Genomic DNA, 24,375 nt, shown 5'->3' with positions numbered 1-24,375 from the left:
AGTTTTTAAAGTGGAGATATACTACACATCGAGCAATTATCATTGTCAGAGAAAAATTCATCACAGAAGCCGCAGCAGACCTTGAAGAAAAGCTGTGAGGTGAGAGAGTGTCCCTGGCTATGCCCTGTAGCCAGTCAAAGGGTAGGGATATGCCTAGAGGTAGTAATAACGTGTGAAGAGCAATGCCTCTGCTGGCAAAATCCAGAAAGCTACATTCAATTCAGAGGAAATGCAGACTATCAATTGCAGAAGACGTCAACTAAACAGGGAAGGCATGATGAATGCAACATCCAGTCCTTCTGGAATAGACTTTGGGAGCTAGGGCAAGTAGGAAAGACCCACTGCATCAATTAAATTTACCAACACCTTATTGAATTTCTACCTTCGAGTTCATTGTTTTAATAATAATAATAATAATGATAAAGTTGGAAGGGACCTTGGAGATCATCTAGTCCAACCCCCTGCTCAGGCAGGAAACCCTATACCATTTCGGACAAATGGCTGTCCAGTTTCTTCTTAAAAACATCCAGTGTCAGTGCATTCACCACTTCTGGAGGCAGGTTGTTCCACTGGTTAATTGTTCTAACCGTCAGGAAGTTTCTCCTTAGTTCTAGGTTGCTTCTCTCTTTGGTTAGCTTCCACCTGTTGCTCCTTGTCCTGCCTTCAGGTGCTTTGGAAAATAGCTTGACTCCCTCTTCTTTGTGGCAGCCCCTGAGATATTGGAACACTGCTATCATGTCCCCCCTCGTCCTTCTCTTCATTAAACTAGACATACCCAATTCCAGCAACCGTTCCTTACATGTTTTAGCCTCCAGTCCCCTAATCATCTTTGTTGCTCTTCTCTGTACTCTTTCCAGAGTCTCAACATCTTTTTTACATCCTGGTGACCAAAACTGGATGCCGTATTCCAAGTGTGGCCTTACCAAGGCGTTGTAAAGTGGTATTAATACTTCACGTGATCTTGATTCTATCCCTCTGTTAATGCAGCCTAGTACTGTGTTGGCTTTTTTGGCAGCTGCAGCACACTGCTGGCTCATATTTAAATGATTGTCCACTAGGACTCCGAGATCCCTCTCACAGTTTCTAATATTGAGCAAGGTACCCCCTATACTATACCTGTACATTTGGTTTTTCTTGCCTAAATTTTAGATTCAAAGGGATAAGCATGCTGTGTGGTTTCAATAACAGGATGGAAAGGAATGGGGATTTTTCCTTAGTTAATTTGTGTTTCCTGTTTTGTCATGTAAGACTTGAAGTATTCACAAAAAGATAAATTAAAACCAGAAACAATTATTATCAATATAAAGAAGGGTTGTTTTTCATATCAGTTTTGTCTTTCTTGTATACTAATTTCTTATGATATTTTCTTTGATATGAAGCCAGTTTATAAAAAATAATAAAGGGCAAGAATGAAGAAATACATGGGAATAGAACTTAATCTTTAATGTTTTGATCTTTAACCCACCCACCAAATTAATAGAATGCAGTGAACAAAGAGATGTTGTAGCATTCTTGTAGTTTGCATATTCATGTATTTGCCTCTTTTACAAATATTTTATCTATAAACTATATCTATTTGGCCATACAATATGAACATAACACAATTAAAAAACCCTCTGGGTTTCATTTTATTTTTAAGAAGGTAGAGCTGCATTTGTCACAAAAGGGCATCTGCTAGGGAAAGTTAGAGTAGTGTTCTTCATACTTGGCAACTTTTAAGAGCTATGGACTTCAACTCCCATTATTCCCATATAATAATAATTCCCATTATTATTATAATTCTGGGAGGTGCACATCTCTTAAAGGTGACAAGTTTGAAAAATACTGATTTAGAGGGTCCCCTTTACTCAGTTGACTGTACATTATGCCAAGGTAAATGGAGGGCATAAATGGAGAACCCTTTTATGGGAAAATGGAAGAATACTTCTTACCCTTACTTCTGTATGCTCGTCTAAAAATCAGTTTTCTCTGCGAGTGTGTTTATGTGTTTATGCTTATCCTCTCCTATACAGCCTGGCATTTTGAACTGGCATTCTTTTAGCCTGCTTTAAGTTCCCTCATTCATTGCTTTGTTTTCAGACCCAACTGAAGTTGACTAAAACTTTGGACATAACTCTATTATTTATTTTGGATTTTGGCTTATTTTACTTCAGATTCCTTGTGGGAATCTAATGATGTGTTTGTGGTATACTAAAAAGAAAGCAAAGGCTTTGCTTATGTATGTGCTGCTTTAATGGCTATTCAGTTTTGACCTGGATAAGCAGAGTGACTTCTGAAAAGACAGTACTAATGTACCACTTGTCAGACCCAAATTTAAAAAAAAAATAGCAATGTTGTTATATGGTAATCCTAACCATATGAACAAGCTCCATTTATCTTAGGAGATTTATTTCAGTGGAATCATATTTATGGTTAAAGTAATTTATAGCTGCAGTGTCTCAAAATATACAGGAAAAAGGAGTGTTTTTCATCTTATATTTTTACCATTAAAAACAAATCTTGCAGATTCTTAACACTTGGAGTAGTGAAAAACCTGAGGTCATACCTGAACTAGAGATGCTTATTGCTAATTGAGTCGCACAAACCCCAGCTGTGTTTACCTGTCACAATCCATTCCAAGTTAGTAATCTTTATTTCAGTAACCATGGAATGTTCTTTTCTTAGAATTCATCAATAATGCTGAAATAAAATACATATCCATCATTTAGCTACTGTCAAAAATGGCATACAATTTGAATATATTTACTTACTCAAACCCTATACATAGGACATAAAACCTCAGTATAAAGAAACTCAGACTAATGATAAAAGGTAACAGCAACCAGACACAGAACTGACAATGAAGATATTGAACTAATAAATAGTGTCTCTTTTTTTACGATTGAATAAGCAATAAATGAAACAACCATCAAGAAACACACCATACACTACCATTTGGCAGGAAAGCAAAAAAGGCATTGGAAAAAAAGCTGTGGTGTCTATACTTGTAAATATCAGAATCATGCAGGCAGTGGTTTTCCAGATGGACTTTGAAGTAGTAGGATAAAAAGAGTATTGATGCTTTTAAATTTTTGTTTTGGAGAAGATTCATGAGAATCCCATGGTTAGCCAAGAAAGCAAACATATATCATAGAATAAATCAATCTAGAATTCTCAGTCTAAGCACAAATCAGCAAAGTCAAACTATCCAATTTTGGACACATTATATGATGACTATATCTCTTGATGCTGAGAAGGGTGGAAAGAAAGGGAAGAAGATGAACTCAATTATAGCAGTGATGGATGCACAACTGGAAGACCTGCAGGGCCAGGTTAGGCAAGGATCATCCTGGAGAAGATCTAATTATGTGGTCCCTAAAAGTTGATATTGACTTGAGGGCACATAGTCAATCAGAAGAACATGTAAGCAATAAGTTAAGTAAAAGGTTATGAGAATAGCATTTTCATAGTTTGCAGAATAACATGTTTGTTTTGTATACTTGATCTGGATCTGCTGTTTAAAGACAGTCATTTATCCATTATACTCTGATGAGTATAGTAATAAAATTAGTATCAGAATTCAAAACTCTGGTTTCCTAGTCTCATCTACTTTGAAGGTCTGACAGGTATATATGGTTTAATGTATTGTGCAAATTCAGCCAATTGTAGGTTACTCAGAGTTACATAAGTCATAATATGATGTGTGATATGATAGGTTATCAGATGTATTCAAAAGGAGGGCCTATCTTCCTTGTTGTCCTCTTCTCTTCCATTTGGCAGGCAAGCCTTACATTCAAATATTGTCCAGCTTACGGAGTATCTCTTCCTGAGCAGATTCTCTCAGCAGTCCAACACTTCCCTAATAAATGCTGACCACAAGCTGTGCTCTGTGGCCTTAATTAGTTGATTAGTACCTCCTGCACTTAGGCTTCTGTCTCAAATTGATAAGATCTTAATCAATTACATACTGAAGGCTTTTGCTTCCTAATGGTGTCTAGCACATCCCTGTGATTGAAAAATCAGTCATTCCAATGTTGGAAAAGATAATTTCATATACATTTTAGTCTTAAGTAATTTATTGTTGTAATTTTTGTCATGGATGCCAGGAAAGTTAAACAATGTGTCCCTTTTTCCAATCATCTGTGTCCTCATTTTCTGTTTAGATATCTGGAAACACTACATGTGGTACCTGTTCCTTTTTCCTTTTTCTGACCCTATTTGGATCCCGTGAATTTGACTTTGTGTCGTCTTGCAAGCTTGTTGCAAAAATAGTTTTCCTGTATGTCTTCTGCTCATAAGTGTTAGATATAGCTCTAATTATGGATCAAGAATTCATATTGTACTCTTGGTACAACCAACATGCACACCAATAGTATAATTTTCATTAGAAATGTGCAAACTCACCAATTCAGAAACAAAATTTCCTAGAGAACTCTAGAATATTCTATTTCCCCTTCTGGAACAGGCTGCTCTGGAAGCAGTTTGACAGGAAATGAAAATTTCATAATTTAGGACATCTTGAACAGCTTCTAATTTAGACAATTTAGTTCTGGAAAAATGACAAAATGACCTTAAAATGAGATTGGGGGAGTGTAAACATTCAGAAATATTGCAGAATTTTCGATTCTTGAGTTGAGTGGTCTATATCCCTAGGTTTTATGTTTTTTTCTAGGGAAATATTCTAGTACTTGTTCCAAAGATATACATGAAATGTGAACAGGATCAAGATTTAACTGGTGTGGTCACTACTGATTGATCTGACCATGTAATTCTAAACTGTGAACTCCAATGCAAGTAAATATATTTACTCACAAGAGTTTCATGATTGCAGTGGGTACAAAGTTCTTAAATTAATACAATGTAAGTGATACATGAGTTTGTAAACAAAAAACATGCAAAATATTGTGTGCACAAATGTTTAACATATGTGTTTCAAAGTGCAAATAGCTTCAGACAAACTCATTCACCTGTAGCAATAGCTCTCTACATATCAATTATTAAGAGAGAAATTAGAACTTTTAAATAAATTTGAGTGCAAACAAGACTTGTAGAATTACACATGTAATAATATGACTTCAAAATTAATTTTTAAAAATTCAGTGCATTTCACTATCTTAAATTCTTTTTATTTTACTATCTTAAATTCTTGATTTAAGAGGCAGCAGGTTACCATTAGCTTCACATAGTGAGTGTATGTGGGTATACAGATCCAAAAGATGGTAAATATTTTATCCAAATGCTATTAATACGTAATGAAAAGTTGCCCTTCTTAATCCATTCTTTGTGATCATATTAACAACCTTAATTCAGTATTGTTCACATTAGTATGACAGCATAGGCTTACAAAGGTTTGCCTTTTCGGATATCAGAAGTAAGACAAAATATTGCCATATCTTTATACATGAGAAAAGTTTGAGAGACATTTTCTTACATTCTTCAAATCAAATAGACGTAGGTGTGGTACAATATTTAAGCAGTGGCTGCTTCCTGCTGTACCTGTTATGCAAAGGGCAGTTTTGTTAGCAAAGCCAAAAAGAATCCTACTCTAATTTTTCATTGTTGTAGTGTTTGGACAGCTAAAAATGCATACTGAGCACTCAGCCAGTTCTGACAATCTGAGATATAAAAAGATATTTTTCTATCACAGAAGCTTTAGGCAAAGTTTTTTTTTGGCATGCTTGCATTTTCCTCCAGTAAATAGACGGTCAACTATGGAAAAGCCAAGGAAGTTTGTCGGAAGCGTACATTTGAGAAAGTGGCGGAATACAATTGATGCTCAGTGAATATATTATCTTAGCTGCTTTTAATTAATAACTCATAAATGTTAACACATTTATACATTGTTTATTTTCAACAGATTAATTAACTGATCTTAATTGATGAGTTTTAAATTGCTGTCTTAAAACAGCAATTGGGGGACCATTTGGAGGGGGGGGTCTCTTTTCTTTTCTTGTAGTCAATTTTTTCCCCCCAAAGAATGGATTATTTGCAGGCTGCAAGATCTTCATCAGGTTGCAAAAGCACTGTAGCAATTAGTTTTTTGTTTTTTTGTTTTTTTGCTCTGCAGTTACCATTTCGGATTATTCATTCCCAATTCAGTTTGCTTTCTGTCCTGTCCTATTTTTAAGCAGTTCCTTGATGCCTCTATAACTATTGTGCTGGGTTTCTGCATTATTATAAGAAGGCATTGGGGAAGCAGAATGGCCATTAAGGGCCATTGGTGCCGCTTCTGCTCTCAATAAATGTCAGCACATTTTGGGAAAGGGAAGGAAAGGCTTCTGTCCACTGTGAAAGCTTAATTTCCTTAAAACTAGTAAGTCATTTTTGCTCTTATCCTTTTTATGTCTACCACGTTTCTGCCTGCCAGCACGTTTCCCACACCAATCAATTATGTTCAATTATTTTGGCTATCTCCTATTCTTTGCCTGCCAAATGAATTAGGGTTAAAATTATTGGTCGACGGTTGCCAGTTGCTTCTGCAAACATACACACCCATGCCATAATCACAACAAGGATATTACACTAATTAATAATGTTTGCAGTGGTTTTTTGGACATGAAATGTTAACATTAGTGGCAGGTAAAAAAAAGTACCCAAGCTATCATTTTAATCCATTTGTCTGCACAAAAATTGGAACATCTTAGACCCAAGTCATTTCTATCATGTCTCATATTGCAGTAATGTAACTGCCATAGAAAACACTCCCAACAGAAAATTGTAGATCTGTATATTTACTCTAGAAATCCACAGCGGATGGACAGAAAGAACAGAAAAAAGTTCCACATCATATTAACCCTTCTTATCCTTGGGCATTATGGCTGTTCCATCCCAGGTCTAAATAAGAAATCTTTGTTTTATCAGGTATCTGCTGAAAAATGTACTGAAAATGAATATTATGATTTATTTAGATCTTCAGGCCTTACCTTCAAATGTTAACCAAGCTTCTCATTAACCAGATGTTGTTATTGTTCAACTCCAAAACTCAGGTATTTCCACTTGAGTTGTCAGGGTCCTTTCTGATGTTCTCCAAACACCACTGCAAAGCTTCCATATTACCACCACTTTGCAAAACGTTTTCTATAGACCTACAGTAGAATGTAGAAATGATGGGACAATCATTAAATCTTTGCTTTAATGGTTACAGCATGAAACAATGATGCTACAATAAAGTAGGAAAAAGGAGAGAGTTTCCATTAGGGTTAGAGGAGAGAACTCTGGATGGGCATGTAAAAGCTTCCATGTTTGCAAACATGGAGGGAAGGGAAGGGAAGGAGCAAGGAGAAAAAGAAACAATTCCTAAAAAGAAAAGACAGGCACTGGACTCCCACATGAAAGGAGGCAATGTGGATTGCCTCCTTTCCTGGAAAAACAGGAGCAGGGGAAACAAATCAGGGCCTATAGAGATTGTAGCCCAGAGTAAGCACTGTTACCAAACAATTGTAATCTGGACTGGAATGTTTAAAGTTGGCTTCAGAAACGGCCAGGAACAGCACGAGACAATTTAGGCTGCTGTACAGAATTGCCCTAGGTAAAGTTGTTCACTCATTCAGAGTAGAAATCCTAGGAATACTGTTTATTTTATAGCTGCTTTGTGACTTAACTCAATTTACTAAAATATATATCTGCCACAAGTGCAGCACACTACATTGACTGCAATTGTAATTTTTTTAAGTTAATGGAGCAGGAAAATCTGAAAAAAAATTCTAAAGTTCAGAATAAGATGTAAATTTCTGAACCACTAATGAATACTCCAGATTTTTAGCAAAGTACACTGCTGAGATCATAAGAAACATCTTCCTTATTATGTGTGTATCTCTATTCACATGCTATGCTTTTCATATGTTGTTATGTTTATGGCTGATATAAATTTGCACATAAATTTCAACATAAAGTGTCACTGCAAATTGCATAAAGAAAGGTAAGGTTTGGGTTGTATGCTTAAAAAATAAAAAGTTTATTGTTTCCAGTTTCACTTTCTGTTGCTAAAGAAATAGAATATTTCTTTCTTATCTTTCCTCCTCCGATAGAATATATTGTTAGATGTGTCTAATATGGGAAAGGCAGCTAAAATTTCACATAAGACTGTCTCGGATTTTTTGAGCAAGAGACAACAAAGTCTCTTAATACCTGTAGAAGGAAATCTCAATTTTATCAGTTAGGTGAATGATGGTGCTAAATTTGATGGATATTCTCATTCCAAATTTACACTGATTTTTTGGTGCCATACATGTTTAATAAATTATTATGATTATTACTTTCATCAGGTTTTTGGGCCAACCTACTGGATTTTGAGACAATTGTATGAAAGAATTTTTCACTGTAGAATATATAATGCATTAGCATTTTTTCCATCTTAGAGTCTAACTTTTTTGCACAATGTAGGTAATTTCCTTTTTAAATAGTGATAGGCTTGCAATAGTGGCGAATATCCGTAGCTCGGGTGTAGGATGAAAGTGGAAGTTCATTCTGCAAGCTTGTGGGTTGGTTTCCAAACATTTCATTACCAGACTTGGTAACATCTTCAGCCGAATTTAGGGGATGTTAATATCAGTATTCTTCTGCTTATAAGGGTTTGTGATAGGCTTCTCAATTATTTTATGGGCTCCTTCCCCTTCCTATGGGTGTGTTGCAGTGTTCCTATGAATGGGAAATATTAAGACTTTCTTTACTGAGAGCTGTTTCAATACATATTGAAAGGATCAAGATAAAACACTCCATGCTGGAAGGTATTTGAGATTTGTTAGTTCAGCTTATCTTGCCCCCAACCCCCCAAATGTTGTAGGATGGCCTTGATGGCCATGGGACTGCCTCTGGAAGCCATCTGCTGCACACTTGTGAATTTGGTTGGCCGCTATGAAAATGAGACTGCTGAACTAGGTGGGCCCAGGGTCTGATCCAGCAGGCACTGCTTATGTTCTTATGAGATACGGAATGCGAAATACAAATTTGCACTCTACGTGTAAGATTTTGCTCTCTTATTGGAAATTCAATTGAATTTGTTGATTTGAGTAACATCTCATGTTCTATCAGCACTTTTATCCTGTCCAATACAGCATGCTATTTATATTAGCTATTAAACATGATCAAATACTAAGTTCTACTGCAAGTCTAGAATTAAAAGCTATCAAACCTAACATGTGGAACTATATTTTAGATACTGCAGAAAATAATTGAACTCAGAGGAATTTGTGGGATTTATTAGGACTTTGATCCTAATAAAGAGGTTTGGCTCTAGCCAAGCAGACTTCATTATTAGAGTGCACAATTAGCCGATGCAGTTCAGAATAATAAGTAAATGTTTACTATCGTCGCAAAGATGCAGTTTGTATGTGGTGCAATTGCCCACTGCGGTTCAGAACAGTCACTATAAATAACAAGGCAAACTTTATAGTAGGTTGTTATTGAAATACCCATATTATGATATAGGTGTGCAAACAAAAAACATTCTTGCTTAGAAATGTGTAGGTGACTAACTGTGGATTAGCTAATAGTTTTGTGCTGTTTGAAATCCCATAGGTGAAACTGACTCTATAAGATTGCTTGTATGTATTATTGGGGTCTTTCATTACTTAGCACATCCATGCCTATCTATCCAAGACTCTGCAAATTCTCAATAATGTTTTGAACACTTTTAGCCTGTGTCCTGACAGAGCAGAGGAAGAGACCCAAACCCAGATGAGAAAAGGGAGAAGGGCACTGCAAGTTTTTCTCAGGATAGTTCTCCAATAATAGCAAAATAAGATATCAAATGTGAAATAGGTTTTTTACAGTTTTGAGTAAAATTGGTTTATATGCTTAATGTATAGTTTATAAATTGTCTATAGCTACAAAATGAGACTGTATGGCACATATATTTTTTTAAAAAAGGTTTAATAAAACAAACCTCAGAGGACGATCACTTTAAATAATGCACCTGAATAAATTCTAAACTTCCCTGGATTGAAGTAGGATAGTTTCACTCTGACTATCCCGAATGCATTTAATTCGGTGTATGAAACCTGGAGGTACTAGTACATCCAAATTGCAAAGCCTGGGGTCCTTGAAACATGAGGTCTGTTTTCAACTGCATTCGATTAACCGTTGAATATGCATTTTGTATCTTTATTTCAATTTTTACAGCTAAATTTCATCCATACTATGGAGTTGTATTCACAATGTTAAATGTTACACACATTATCATTAAACACTTTTTTCTTATACAATTCTAAAATGAATATGTGTAAATTCATACATACTTGAATAATGCATCCAGTTAATAATAACTGAAATCGAAGTAAAAGAGAAACCAGCAAATGAGATGAATTTCACTTTGCTAGTCCAACGTAATATATCTTTCTTTCATTCATTTTTTAAAATTTATTAGATATCTAATGAAAAAGCCACACTGTATATAAAATAGAGTTTTTAAATTTAAGAAGAAGGATAATTGTAAGACCTTATTACATTTTATTTCAGGTTACTGATATGCCACAAAACATTAACTGATAAACTGATTTTGTTTTAGTTACTGTAAGCCTAACTCCTACAGGTTTATTTCTCATGCACCATAATTATAAAAGCAAAAAAAGAAAGAATACGAAGAAGCAAGCAACAAAAGCTTTCAGACTTTGGTTTCTTTTGAATAAAAATTGGACTGACTGTATTCAGGTTTCAGTGGAAATATGAGTTGCACAATACAAGGAATGCAAAAAAAAACCCACACAAAAAACAAAAAAACCCAAACCCTTATCTCCAATTTGCCTGACTGAAAAGATCCTCTGAATTCCAGTAATGTACATTTAGCACACTGATCATTCTGTACATCTATACACTGCCGAGCTCTGTAATTCATCTAAATTATGTGAACCCCTGATTCATGCAAGGCAAGTGAATATGGCCCTAAAGGTACTTTCTGTCATTGTTTCAATTATAGAGCTATGTGGGTAACAGGCTTGGATTTGACAGCAACTGAAGAAAGAGGATATTATATGCATGCCTTCAATCAGCTTTGTATTTGATCCTTAAAGGGAAAATTATGTGAGAGACAGGGGAGGAAAACAACAAACTAAGCAAGATCCCAATTTCAATATAATTTGGAGAAAATAACTGATTTGGGTTGGACATTTTGCCAAAATGGATGACTCAAGGCTTCCAAACAAGAAATGGAAACCAGAAGGATGCCTAAAGCCTTAAAGAAGAACAAATTGGGAAGATATGATTGACTGTAATGTTTCAAAATCAACTATAGCAAAGACAAATTTGGGTGGTTGCCCAGAACACAATTGAATGGTGATGTTCATTTAGATGCTTAATGTTGAAACAAAATAATGCATTTTAACTGTGCTTCACTTTAACATGTAATTGTTAACTCTTTCAAATTCAAAAATATGATCTTGGGGGCTGGAATTGTGCTTGTCCTAGGATGGCAACAAAAGTATAAAAACAGTCTAAATAAAGACAGAGCAGGCAGAAAAAAGTATTTAATCTAAAACAGAAAATATTTCAGATTTGTAAAACCTTTAGAACCATCTGTGTATCAGTCATCAGTCTTCAGCACAATACCTGATTAAATCTAACTATAAAAGTAATAACTGGGGGGGAACTGTTGGTAATAATTATAAAAGTAATGGGGTTTGATTAATATTTGGGTAGCAGACCTACCTGCATCTTCTAAAGTCTCATTGTTCATTTCCTTCACTCTGTGACTATAAAATAACTGCCTCCGACATCTGGATGTATTTTCTCTATATACTATTTGTAATTTCTATCCGCAATGAGTCTATCTGTCCTTTGGGCTATCTTTAAATTAAGCCATATTCAGTATAACAGTAGCACACAATGTATGCATATATGAAGTGAAAACTAAGTCATGTGGGTGTTAGGTAGGCTTCTCTCTATTGCTGAAAGTCATGTGAAAATTACAAAATATTAGAAGCTTTTAAATAATAGTGTGGTAAATGTAACTGATAGCATGGAAAGCATAAAAAATACACTGTTCCAGTATAAAGCAAGGTCCATCCTCAATTTGAATACAGAACCAAAAAAATACTTGAGAGGATAGAAATGTCTTTCTCCAGCATGATTGGATGGAGAATTTACCAATGGGGTGAATTCTCCATCATCATGCTGAGAATAGGCGTTCAGGTAAACAACACCCTTTCTCCAGCATGATTGGATGGAGAATTCACCCCATTGGTGAATTCTCCATCATCATGCTGAGAATAGGCGTTCAAGTAAACAACGCCCTTTCTCTGGCCTTGAACAGTCATTCAAACTGGGCATCAGTCATGTTTCCCTGGGAAGGGTATTCCATAAGCAGAGCCCCTGTTCATTGCTCCTGGCAGGGGCAGACCAAAAGATTCACCCAAGAGGAACCCAGGCAAGTTCTTAATTGGAAGAGGCATTGCTGAGATATCCCAGCTGTTCAGAGCTTTAAAAATCAATACCATAGCTTGGAAATGGATTGGCACTGCAGCTACCGAAGCCTTGGTATAATTTTTGCTCATTCTTAATCCTGTCTCTTGAAAATCTTCTAAGGTTGGATAAGGGCTGTAAGAAGGAAGGAGGGAAAGAGTGGCACAGTACACATTTCTTTCCTCTGTATGATCCACGCCACAGAATTTGCTATGGACTACCTTTAATAAAAGCACTGAGATGCATTTGTTGTGTCTTAGAAAGCAGCACTGCCTTTTAGAATCCGCTTTCACTATTTTCTTTAAAGGAAATCTAGTTATAAAATGGTAACAAAGGGCCACAGGAGGACAGTATAATGCTATACAGATTCCACACAAAAACTCAGATTCAGTTGACTTGACATAAGTAATTGAACTGGATTGGTTTAAGGAAAATATGCTCAAATCTAATAATAAAATTAAATTGCCAAGTAGTCAACTTGCACATTGAATCACATTTCCAAAGAACCAAAATGTCTTCTCCAAGCCTTCTTTTCACTTTTTGTAATCATTTTCCTTTATTAAATATGATGTTGCCAGCCTGAAGCCTGACTACTTAAACAGTCAGCAGTAAATAAATCAATCCTACCCCCCACCTCGTTTTCTCTTTCGCAGAAAAAGTTGCTTTCTATTTACAAAAAAAGTAATCTAATCTGCATAGGTTCTATGGGTTGCATTTGTGTTTAGTTGCAATTATGCTTCTTGTTTCAGTGTAAACTAAAATTTGGACTACAGTCCTCAAAGAATTTATTCCAGTTTAATCCTGTTGAAGTCAGTGGTATTATCTCAGGAAAACTTTAGGACCGCAGCAATAGTTACACAATATGTACAAAACCAGAACTCAGTTGTTGACAATAAGGGCTGTTCTGAATAATTAAGAAAGCCTTGAGATTAGTTGTTTTATTCTGAAATGAAAACAGAATTACCACTTGGCTAATGTTCATACATACCTGGGTATTTTTTAATGTTCTTTTTTGTCTTCCTTTATTCAATAGCTTGTTTGGTTTCTACAAAGGTATCCTCCCTCCAATCTTGGCTGAAACACCCAAAAGAGCAGTAAAGGTAAATCAATCTCCATGCTACTCAGAGAGAAAAATTACAACGCTGGGATTACTGTGAGGTCCTTGGTACTCTCTGAGTGTGGTTGCTTACTTGCAGATGTTTCATTATCTGACTAGGTACAATCATGAGTGCGCCACAGTTCAGCTCTGAGCTACAAATATTCTCTTCTAACTGGGTTTACTATAAGTAAGAAAGTAATTTTACTTCCCTTCCAAAATATCTGTCCAGAGGACCTTAGGAGGGACTGGAGAAGCCTCTCCAGCTGTGGGTGCAGAGGAATTCTACTGCTGCTAACTAGCAGGCATGTCTCCCTACGTTGTCTCAGGGAAACTCTGCATCTTAAATGTACTGCATGGGCTCCAAATAGGCTTTCCTAGATATGGACAGGTGCAGGGTGTCCATAGGGCATGGTCAAAACAGTCAGTGATAACCACTATGGACATTTTCAGTGATTTGTCACTTAAACAGAAAGCAGAGACTCCACAGCAAATTAAGGGAAGTGTTGAATCCATTGAAAACAAAGCCCTTTCATTTCCATAGCCAGAATAAGAATAAAATGAAGCCAGCCCTGAAGCTGGCCACCTCCTCTTCCCTCCAGCACGACCCCCCACAGCTTCTGCTCGGTTTATTCATTTATTTTAGAAAACGTTTAGGACTTTCTTTCTCTGTGCTTATACAGAATCGTATTAAAGCAATATAAATGATACGATCCAGACTATTATTTTTTTTAAAAAAATAAACAGCGCATCAGGGAAATGTCACACTGGGGCTAGATAAATGCAAGACTGTGTCCTCAAATATTGGAATCTGTTGGAAAATAAATGAAGATTTAAGCAACTTTCAATGGAGCTTTGCAACAAACTGCAATGGTGTTGATTGTCTTTGTTTAGAGTTCTGCCTTTCTGTTTCAATTCTTTCTTTCTTTTTTCTCCTCTGCATTTCTTTTAGGTTTTTTTTTTCTTCCTGTGAGTTAGCATTTTATACATATGAAGTTATAATTGGGGTATTTTTTCAGGAGGTTTCCATTTTGCTTTTGGGAGGGGGGGAAATGGAACAATCCTAGATACATTATTATAAATCTTCAAACTAGTTTATCTTTCTTCCTCTGGGGAAAAATACTATTAGGGAAAACACTGTCAAAAAGGAACACCAAACATTCTTATATTTAATTCAGAGCTAGACCTACAGTATTGAGTAGTTTAACTCTGAGTTAGCATTTTATGCCATTGATTAGCTATAATGACATTTTGGCATTCATCCCTCCCCCCTTAAGAATTTCCTTTTATATTGCAAGTCTTTTGAGGTCTCCCCAACAGTGCCCTTTGGATGATGGCTCTGTAAACATGAGAAGATTTAAACTGGAAATATAAGAGATTATGATGCCTTTAATAATGTAAGCTAACCTGCTTAAACCACTTTAAAAGGTATAGAAAGCTGAGTGTCTTGCAGATGCCACACTATATTATTGACAGTAGTAGCCTGATTTTACCTCCTAGAATAGATGCAACTCAATACCTGGTAGCTTCCTTACATTTCTAGTACAGTTGTTGTTGTTGTTTTGCTAGGCATAGTTTGGAAAAAAAAGAAAATAATATGGGGTGCTTGATTTTGATAAATGATAATTTGCGTACATGTGCACAAACATCTCACACATTTTGTGACAAATAAAATATGCTTATAAATAAACCTCTCACGCAGCAACGAGCACATTAACCTGATACAAACATTTTGTTAAGTCTAGACTTAAATTATTGTAGAAAGAAACTTGCTCTGGGAAAAGATTTTCATAGTTTTTTCAGTGTTAAATAGTGGCTAAATCATTGGGAAATTTTAGATAGTCCTGTTTTATTAGGAGTTAGTTACTCTTGGAAATGAAAGTCGGAGTTTTCTGATCACAGAATTTCACATTTGGAGGCTCGGGGCGTGTACCAGATATTCCTTGGAATCGCTTCCACATTTGATACTGTAATTTAAGTTCTATTGTGGTAATTTTGCACAGCTGCATCTCTACCTGCCATTTTCATCTTGGTTACTTTCAGAGAAAAGCTGCCTTGAATTATAGAACTGCTGTGCTGATAAAAGATCATTCAGATAAACAAACAAGCCCGAGTTCCTGTTGAGAAGAAAAATATAATTGTCTATTCCTTTCGTAAATCCATTTGCATGTAAAAATAAAGCCATTATAATTAAGGTAGTATGTCACTTGGACGCCATGTGTCAAAGACAATTTCATTCTGAAGAGTTCAGATCCTTTCTCACTGTGTTTGTGCCTCTTTCTGTCTTTCTTCCTCCACCCTCCTAAAAGAAAGCTGGTAACTCTGAAGGATGAAAAGCCAAACTTTATAGCCCAGATTTAGTCTGGACTTGAAGAAAAGACATGAACAGTGCCCGTACAATGGTTAACAGATGATCTTGTTGGGCGAACACATCTTTTGCATGTGTTCCCAGACTTTTTTATATTAAGGGTATTGGGACATATGGTAAATACCGGATATCTCCCCCACCCCCATGGAACTTAGATTTACAAGTGTCTTTGCCAGATGAACAGCATTTTTCTTTGGATTTTGTGATGAAAATGCTTTTTAACTTAATGGAACTTTTAGAATTCTTAAGCAATAAAAATATTTAGGGATGTTCAGTAAAGTAAACCATAGTACGCCATGCAAGGAAAAATTACTAGGGTTTGTTTGTTTGTTTGTTTTGGGTTTGGGGGGACAAATTAAATTTGCACTCAGTTGTTTTCTCCAGTTCAACTAGATATTTGCTTTGGTTTTGTTCAGCTTCAGAAATGTAATAAAAACCAAAATTTCTACATAACTTATTTTTTAAATGAGTTTAGACAACAACTTTTTAAAAATGTTTGTATTCAAAATAAGACAATGGAAACATGAGGAACATAAAAATTACATGAAATATATTTCATGAAAATCTAACTGGTTTCTTGTGCCAAGTGCTTATAGTTACACTTCTTTAATTTTTTCAACCTGTCTCATCAGCCAGCTGATTTTTGCAATTTTTTCAAATCAACAGTTTACTTCTCCTGAATAATGAACCAAATTTTATACCCACTTTCGCAGGAATAAGCCCCACCGGACTTCAATTCTAAATAAACTAGCCATAGGAAAGTGGGTAGCAAATGTATTAATATTTCTAGACTTCATGCACTACAATTAAGTTAATTTTAATAGTTGTTAATGAATTAGCTGCGATGCACAATGTTTAATGCTAGTGAAAAATGCTATGGAGCATTTTCTTAATACTTGTATTATATTTCATTCTATAAATACTTTAGAAGTCATTTATTTACCACAAAAGCTGCTTGAACTTCAGACATTTCTGATTTGTTCATTGAAGTATCAATATTGTTATTAGGCTTCTGAACAAAATAAAATAATTTGCATTCCTTTACAAATGCCCTTAGATGTTCAGCTCAGCCAACCTCCTATTTGTTAGAGATGAATTGTTATAACAAATTGAAATAAATAAAAATACACCACCAAGTGCTCTTCTTGCCAATAACCTGCTGATTGGCTACTTCTCTCTTCCCTATGCCTTATTTTCTTTGTCCTTTAATTTTAAAAGTTTTTACTAACAAGTAAATCTGCATCTGGATCTGTGCTGTGGATTTGCATCTGAAGTGCTAACTCTGGAGACTTCTGGCCTGTATGCATTTTACAGAGTTACCAATAGATAGTATTTGGAAAAGATCTGGGATTTATTTATTTTGATGAGTAGTGGTCTAAAATTCAATGGAAAGGCAAACAGGTGTAATGTGCATAATGCTAATGTCTCAGCAGTAGCCACCTCAAACATGGAAGTCTTGGATACAAATAGGTGAAGAGAATAGGTGGTTTAGAACAAATCAGCAATTGAGAATCAGTACCAGATCAATATGTGTCTAGTTTTTGCCACTTTTCCTCTTCCATTGCAGCTCCATAATCCCATTCTTTGAAACAGACCATCAAGACATAAATAAACCAGAATATCCTTGTAGAAAAATCTAGAATGATTTTGAATTGTGTTAATTGCTACAACAGTGATTACATGATACTATTAATTTTACTATCAACAGATTTTTTCATACTAAACAGTAAAAAGAAAGAGAAAAGGTCATATTGTATTCACTAACTGAAATAAATAGAAAAGATTTTTGTACTTTATTAAAAGAAATATTGTTTTTGGAATAAGAAACTAAACACATGAGAGAAGGTAGTTTATTCTTTGAAGTAAAGCATGATGAAAGGAGTATAAAGTTTAAAGAGGACAATACTGAGATATGAAACTACTATAAATTTGACTGGGTATTTGTATAATAGCATTCTGTGTGTGTGTGTGTGTGAGTGAGTGTGTGTGTACTGTATCTTTCCAATAAATGTTTTAAATGATCTGAGAACATTTGTTTGATTCAGTTTTAATGAAAACCATGTGGGTAACACTAATCATTCAACAACGTACAACCAAATCAAATCATTCTTTGTCTTTCCTTAGACTAATAAAGGTAAACAGCTTTCTATGATACAATCTCTATCCTCAAGTTTTAAATTTCTCCTTATTTACTTTCCAGTTCTTCACCTTTGAACAGTACAAGAAAATACTTGGAAATGTTTCTCTATCACCAGCTTTGGTAAGTGATAGTTTGCAATTCAGAATATACAAATACATATAATATAATACATTACATAGTATGCTGTCTTCAAATTAGGTAAGACAGGGGAGATAGGAAGAAAGGCAAAGTTAAACTAAATGAGATACCAATGCTCCAGATACTAATAACAAATTATTTTATTCATATATAAACCGATTAGTATGTGCATGTGTGTGGCCATAGCAGGCAAAGTTTGCATTGGAAAGATGCAATGCTGTTTTTGTCATTTTGATAGACACTTTCCAATCCTTCCTATGTAGTGAAGAAAGAGCAGATATTTTCTCTGTTGGCAGCACCTTCAGCTTTGGGAGGAGACTTTTCAGATGGCTCCTAGTTGTACAGGAAGCTCTAATATTCTGTACAAATGGAGCCTTTGCTCTCGCCAGCCTGGATTTCAGTATAATTGTTTATGTGAACAAGGAAGGCAAATCACAGTCCACAGGAAACATGCAGCCTCCTGATCCATTGGAGCATCTCCAAAACCTCCTGAAATCATTCTGCTGAATTTTTTGTAGAAAAGTTCAAAAGAAGAAGAAGAAGAAGAAGAAGAAGAAGAAGAAGAAGAAGAAGAAGAAGAAGAAGAAGAAGAAGAAGAAGAAGAAGAAGAAGAAGAAGAAGAAGAAGAAGAAGAAGAAGAAGAAGAAGAAGAAGAAGAAGAAGAAGAAGAAGAAGAAGAAGAAGAAGAAGAAGAAGAAGAAGAAAAGGATGCAATTTCTGACACAAAGAGAGGGAGGGAAGAGAGAAAAGGAAAGAAAGGAAAAAGAAAAGAATCCAGCTCCAGCTATGCTGGTAATCCTGCTTCAACTGATTAGTAAAAAGTCATGAAATTATTTCCCTTCCCTCTGTGACCCTTGCTTGGGCAAGGGAAGAAAATCTGCTTTAAGATTTTTTGGATAGTATGAATGTTAAGAAATCCTAGAAAGTTGGCTGCTCAGCCATCAATCCATATAGCTGACTCTTAAATTGTTAGAAAAATGCAATTGGAAGGGGCAATTATCAACAAATCCTGATCATCTGGAAAATATTTTTTTTAGTTAAGGAAACTAGGCATATTTGCTGGATTTTTGGCTCTTTCGGGGAAATGTTGTGACAAGCATAAGAAGTATGTCATATACTTGTGTATCATATAAACCGGAAAACTACTGAAATATACATTAACAGCCAGTGGAAATGAAGGTTTAAATGAAATGGACATGATCATTTTTTAACATATTGTGTTTAACTACCATATTACTATTACATCACTGTAATTGTCTCTGACTCATGAAAGATCCCCTCTCATACTCCCTTTATTGGACTTCCATATTTTCCAAAGAACACAAAGTACGTAAACTATTAAAGATTCTGCATATCTTTTTAACAGAGAAAATGGTAATTCATCTTGCAGATGTATGTACTAGGATAAGCTTCTCAGTATACTCTGAATGAGTAATATAGTGGCTCAATGAGTTTCATAGGTTACAGCATATTTATAAAGCCATGGCAGAGGGAAATGGCAAGAGGCGTTCTGTGTGAAGAGTTTGGAAGAAAAATATGTCCATGTCAGGCAGAACCTCTACAGATCTCACATACTTGATTGCTAAGAAGAGTAAAGAGGAGATGTACAGTCTGTAATACCCATCAGTGAATGGTTTCAGTCCAATAGGCAGTTACTGGATTAGGAATGCTTAATGCAAGGCATGTTCAACCTGTAATCCACATGCTGGATCTTCATTATCTGTATGATCAGATTGCACAGAGAGTTCCAAAACCACTGCAGCATGAACTTGGCCAATTTGCAATTATCATGCCTTATAAATTGACTATGATACTGTAATTGGGCAAAGGAAAAGTACACTTGTTTGGGTTCTGGGCAGCATGGAAAATTAAAAAATATACTATTGTCTATTTAGATGACATCATGATTTTCAACAGCACTTGGCAAGAATATCTAGCACACCTGCATAAAGTATTTAAGTGTTTGCAGGGAAAATAACCTACTGTTGTATCGCCCAACTCCCCATGGGCCCAACTGAAAGTAAGGTATCACAGCTTTAAAGTAGCTCAAAGAATCTTTAGAACACAAACTGAGAAGGTGGAAGCAATTCACAAATCGGTTCAACCCGGAAACAAAACTATAGTCTAAAGCAGGGGTAGTCAACCTTGGCTCTTTTATGACTTGTGGACTTCAACTCCCAGAATTCCTGAGCCAGCTTAGCTGGCTCAGGAATTCTGGGAGTTGAAGTCCACGAGTCATAAAAGAGCCAAGGTTGACTACCCCTGGTCTAACGGGATAATAGGCTGGCATAGATGATTATACCTAAGTTGTCATATATTGTTGCTCTTTTAAATGAACTCACTCAGAGGACAACCCTACAAAACCTCTTGACCCAAGGAACTTCAGAAAATATTTCAAAATTTTAAATTAACTGTGAAACTCCAATGTTCAACAAGTTTAATTTTTCTCAAGGGTTTCAGCTGAAGTAAGCACTAAAAGAGGACCCTCAGGAAAAGAAGGCCTCTTCGCATACATTAGGGGAGAATTGATTCCGCACATGATATAGTATTCAGCCAAACAACAAGCATGTCATCCAATAGTCCTCAAAATCCTTACTTCTGATGGGGAAGCACTTCAAGATATTCCCCAATGCTCACTCTTAGAAATGGTTAGGGTCAATGTCCTTCATGGAAGATTACCACTGCAGATTGACATTTACAAATAGTCAGACATTAAGTGGATAAAAAAAGGCCCCCAGTGACTCCAATTCTGTTAAGAGCTGGCGGTTCTGTATCCCAATAAAAGAACTAAATTTCAAAGTTTCCTATAAAGGGCTATCTGGGTTTAAAGGAGAGGGTGGTAAAGTGAAGGGAAACATCTGATTCCTGAGAAGTAATTCCAGGCCTTGCTCCAGTCAGAAGCAACCCAACCTAGTAAGTCATCTAGGGACCAATTGACCACAAGCCCCACTCACCCCTTTCCACAGATGGAATTGCCAATTAGAATGAAAAGTTTGGAGGTGCATATAATATTCCATCTCCCATATAACCCTTCCTAGTGCACTGTCTACCTATCCAATGTTGATAAAGTAGAAGAAGCTCTGCTTTGAGATTTCTCTGAGTGTGAGTGTCTTGGAAGAGTCAGGCTTATGCTGCTTGTTCTATGTTGGACTATAAGTCTGTACTATAAATGACTATAAGTCTGAATCATGGCTGCTCAGAAAAAAAATATAGATCATGTACAGCAGCAGCCCCTAACTTTTTGGGCACCAGTTCCATGGAGTGAGGTTTTTCTGTAGCCCAGAGGGGGCATAGTTTCATGTGCTGCCTGCATCCTGCAGGTGGGGGCTTTGCTTGTTTGCACGGACCGGTTTCTGGCATGCCACAGACTGGTGCCGGTCCATAGACCAGGGGTCAGGGACCCCTGATGTACAGCATCTTATTCAATATGTAGAATAATATTGTGAGATTATTCTGAGGAATTTATAAATTGCAAAACCCCAAATGTTTCATTCCACAGATGCTATGCAACTTTGCTCAGACTGCATTGTCCTTAGTAGTAGTAGGGTATACTCCCAGATAAGTATGTTTAGTTTTGAGCCAAATTTACATTTAATTATTTCTGCCTATACATTGCAATTTTCCCATTTTTCTCTTTCTGGCTCATTTACAAAGTTTCGAGCATTTCCCAAAATGATCCTCATTTCAGGTTTCTACTTATTCTAGAAGATACAAGGATTACAAAAGTCTTGATGCTGCTTTATACGTTTTAAGCACCATTTCAATATGTGCTGGACTTTTGGTGAATATTATTTATATTGGTAAAAGTGTATTTTGGGAATGTTTATGTGTGTCCAGAATCCTAAGTGGAGGGTGTGGGATGTGTGTCTTGAAGCCACAATCACAGTGCACTTTCAGTATCTTATAGCTGCTGAATCCAAAGAAATACTTCTCTGGAATAATTCTTCAGTATGTTTTGTGGTGTACATGTGTGTGTGAATACAGGTAATACTGGACTTACAACCACAACTGGGGCCACTTCCAGTTTCCATTGCTAAGCAAGGCAGTTGTTAAGTGTGTGGCACCCAATTTTATGAGGGTTTTTTTGCCATGGTTATTAAGCAAATTACTGCAATTGTTAAATGGATCATGAGGTCATTGACTTTGCTTGATGGCAGCTGGCTGGGAAGGTCACAAATGATGATCACATGACCCCAGGACACTGCAACCATCGTAAGTACATGCTGGTCGGCAAGCACCCAAATTTTGATCACATGATTATGGGGAATACTACAATGGTCGTAAGTGCAAAGACTGGGTATAAGTCACTTTTTTCAGTGTTGTAGTAATGTTAAAAACAGTCACTAAACAAATGGTTGTAAGTCAAGGACTACCTATATATCAGTACAGATAAGCGTCCTTTAAACTATTGTACAATGTTTTCTGGTCTGCTGTTAGATGTTTTCAGTGGATTGTATTTTTTTTAGATATCATAGTTGATTTCTTAAATGGAACATCTGACTCAGTACTACTGAGTCAATTATGTCTTCAGTTATGACGTTTATCATGGAGAATTTACTTAAATGAATTGTTTCATTTAATTGGGAATATAGCAACATTATACTATATATTCTTGGCATTAGAATTATTGAGCTAGCCCTTTGTTTTATATGCTTCTTATAAGTGATAAAAAGAATTGTTTCTGTGAGTACACAATGTACATAATAATGGGTAAATTAGTCTTGATCCAGCAGTGCTTTCTTCCTAAATGGGAAGTGGATGATATGCTTTTCCCCATATGTATTTCTTAAAACAGTCACAAAGCTTTCTTCCATCTAAAGGAAATGCATTGTTGATAGGACTTTGACATTTTATTTTGAATATTTGGAATGTGGTTTGTGGCTTTTGTGATTTTTTCTGCATGAACTGTCAACATCTAATCAAGGACGAAAGCTGTTTAGGAATGGTATACTACTGCAGAAGAGTTGGTCTCTCCACTTTCATTATATTGGTCAGCTTAATGCTCAGTTTTACAAAGTGATGTAAGAAGATGTTTTACCATAACGCATGAAAACTGATTGATTTAACTCTTTTAGACATTTGCAGTTGCGGGCTTGGGATCCGGGCTAACAGAAGCAGTTGTGGTTAACCCTTTTGAAGTAGTCAAGGTTAGCCTCCAGGCAAATCGGGATGCTTTCAAAGAGGTAGAGTAACTGGGATATTTTTTTTAATATGTTGGGGAATGGAATTGTTGAATTATATGTATATATCTTCATTAAGCTCTGGGGAGGGAGAATTTCTCGAGTTGGTTAAAAATAAATGGTGATCCCAGTATAAGTGTCTCATCAAAATACCTGGCAAAGCTAACCATATATATGATAGAATATACTGGAGAGGAAATGTTTTAAGAATGAGTCCTGAACTTAAGATTATCTTATGCTATAATAAAAAAATGATTTTCAGGTTCTATCAGAAGAGGGAACCGAAGGGGGGGGAAAAGAGGCTTTTTCCTCCTAACTTACCTTGCCAAGTCCTGTCCTGTACTCAACTGAGATGCTTCAAAATTTTGTGATGGAGTTTCCCAAGCATTCTCAGTATAATAAAAAATGAATTATTGGAAAGAAGCATTAGAAGTTTAAATGTCATAGCCTCGGTAAGCTACCATATTTCTTGGTGTAGGACATTAGGTGATTCTAACTCTGTCATGTAACCCATTAGTGGATATGAGTGTGTGAATTCATCAAAGGAATCACCTCTGCTGTCCAGTTCCCCTGATTCATTAACAACTATAGACATAGTGAGAAACATGTATGTTTGGAGGTGGTATCCAGATGCCAGATGTAATAGATTCTTATGCACTTAATAAGTGTAGCTTCTGTATTATACTAAGCTTTATTCTTATTTGTGGCAACCCAACATAAGTAGAACCAAACATACATAGTTGATTTCTCTCTCCACATATTCATACCAACAGATTTATCCAACAGTCAATCAATAAATTTCTACATATTGAAAAAAACCTCCCTTTCTACAACCCTGTATTCCTGATCACACATAATAACAATCTAGTCATTATATATTCAAGCACTGAACTAAACAGAGAGGCAGGTTGGTGTAGTGGTTGGAACCAGTCACTCTCACTCTCTCAGCCCTAGGAAGCTGGTAATGGCAAACCACTTCTGAAATCTTGCCAACAAAACTGCAGGGACTTGCCTAGGCAGTTGCCAGGAGTCAATGATGTTTATGATGAAAGCACCATTAAAAAAAAGACCCAAAGAATTG

At 36.0% G+C, this 24,375-nt stretch overlaps 1 protein-coding gene across 1 annotated transcript in view; it reads left to right on the top strand.

Moving 5' to 3' along the window:
* SLC25A21 (solute carrier family 25 member 21) overlaps window positions 1–24,375 on the top strand; it is a 102,283-nt gene that overhangs the window by 67,093 nt on the left and 10,815 nt on the right. The window contains exons 3-5 of the mRNA XM_015817499.1: window positions 13,406–13,472; window positions 18,037–18,096; window positions 23,190–23,297. Coding sequence (XP_015672985.1) covers window positions 13,406–13,472; window positions 18,037–18,096; window positions 23,190–23,297 — 235 coding nt within the window. The remainder of the gene's footprint in view (window positions 1–13,405; window positions 13,473–18,036; window positions 18,097–23,189; window positions 23,298–24,375) is intronic.

This window comes from Protobothrops mucrosquamatus, unplaced genomic scaffold (assembly GCF_001527695.2).
Source record: "Protobothrops mucrosquamatus isolate PMUCROS unplaced genomic scaffold, P.Mucros_1.0 scaffold597, whole genome shotgun sequence".
Lineage (NCBI taxonomy): Eukaryota > Metazoa > Chordata > Lepidosauria > Squamata > Viperidae > Protobothrops > Protobothrops mucrosquamatus.
The sequence above is the reverse complement of the archived record's forward strand: the minus strand, read 5'-3'. Positions and strand labels throughout refer to the sequence as shown.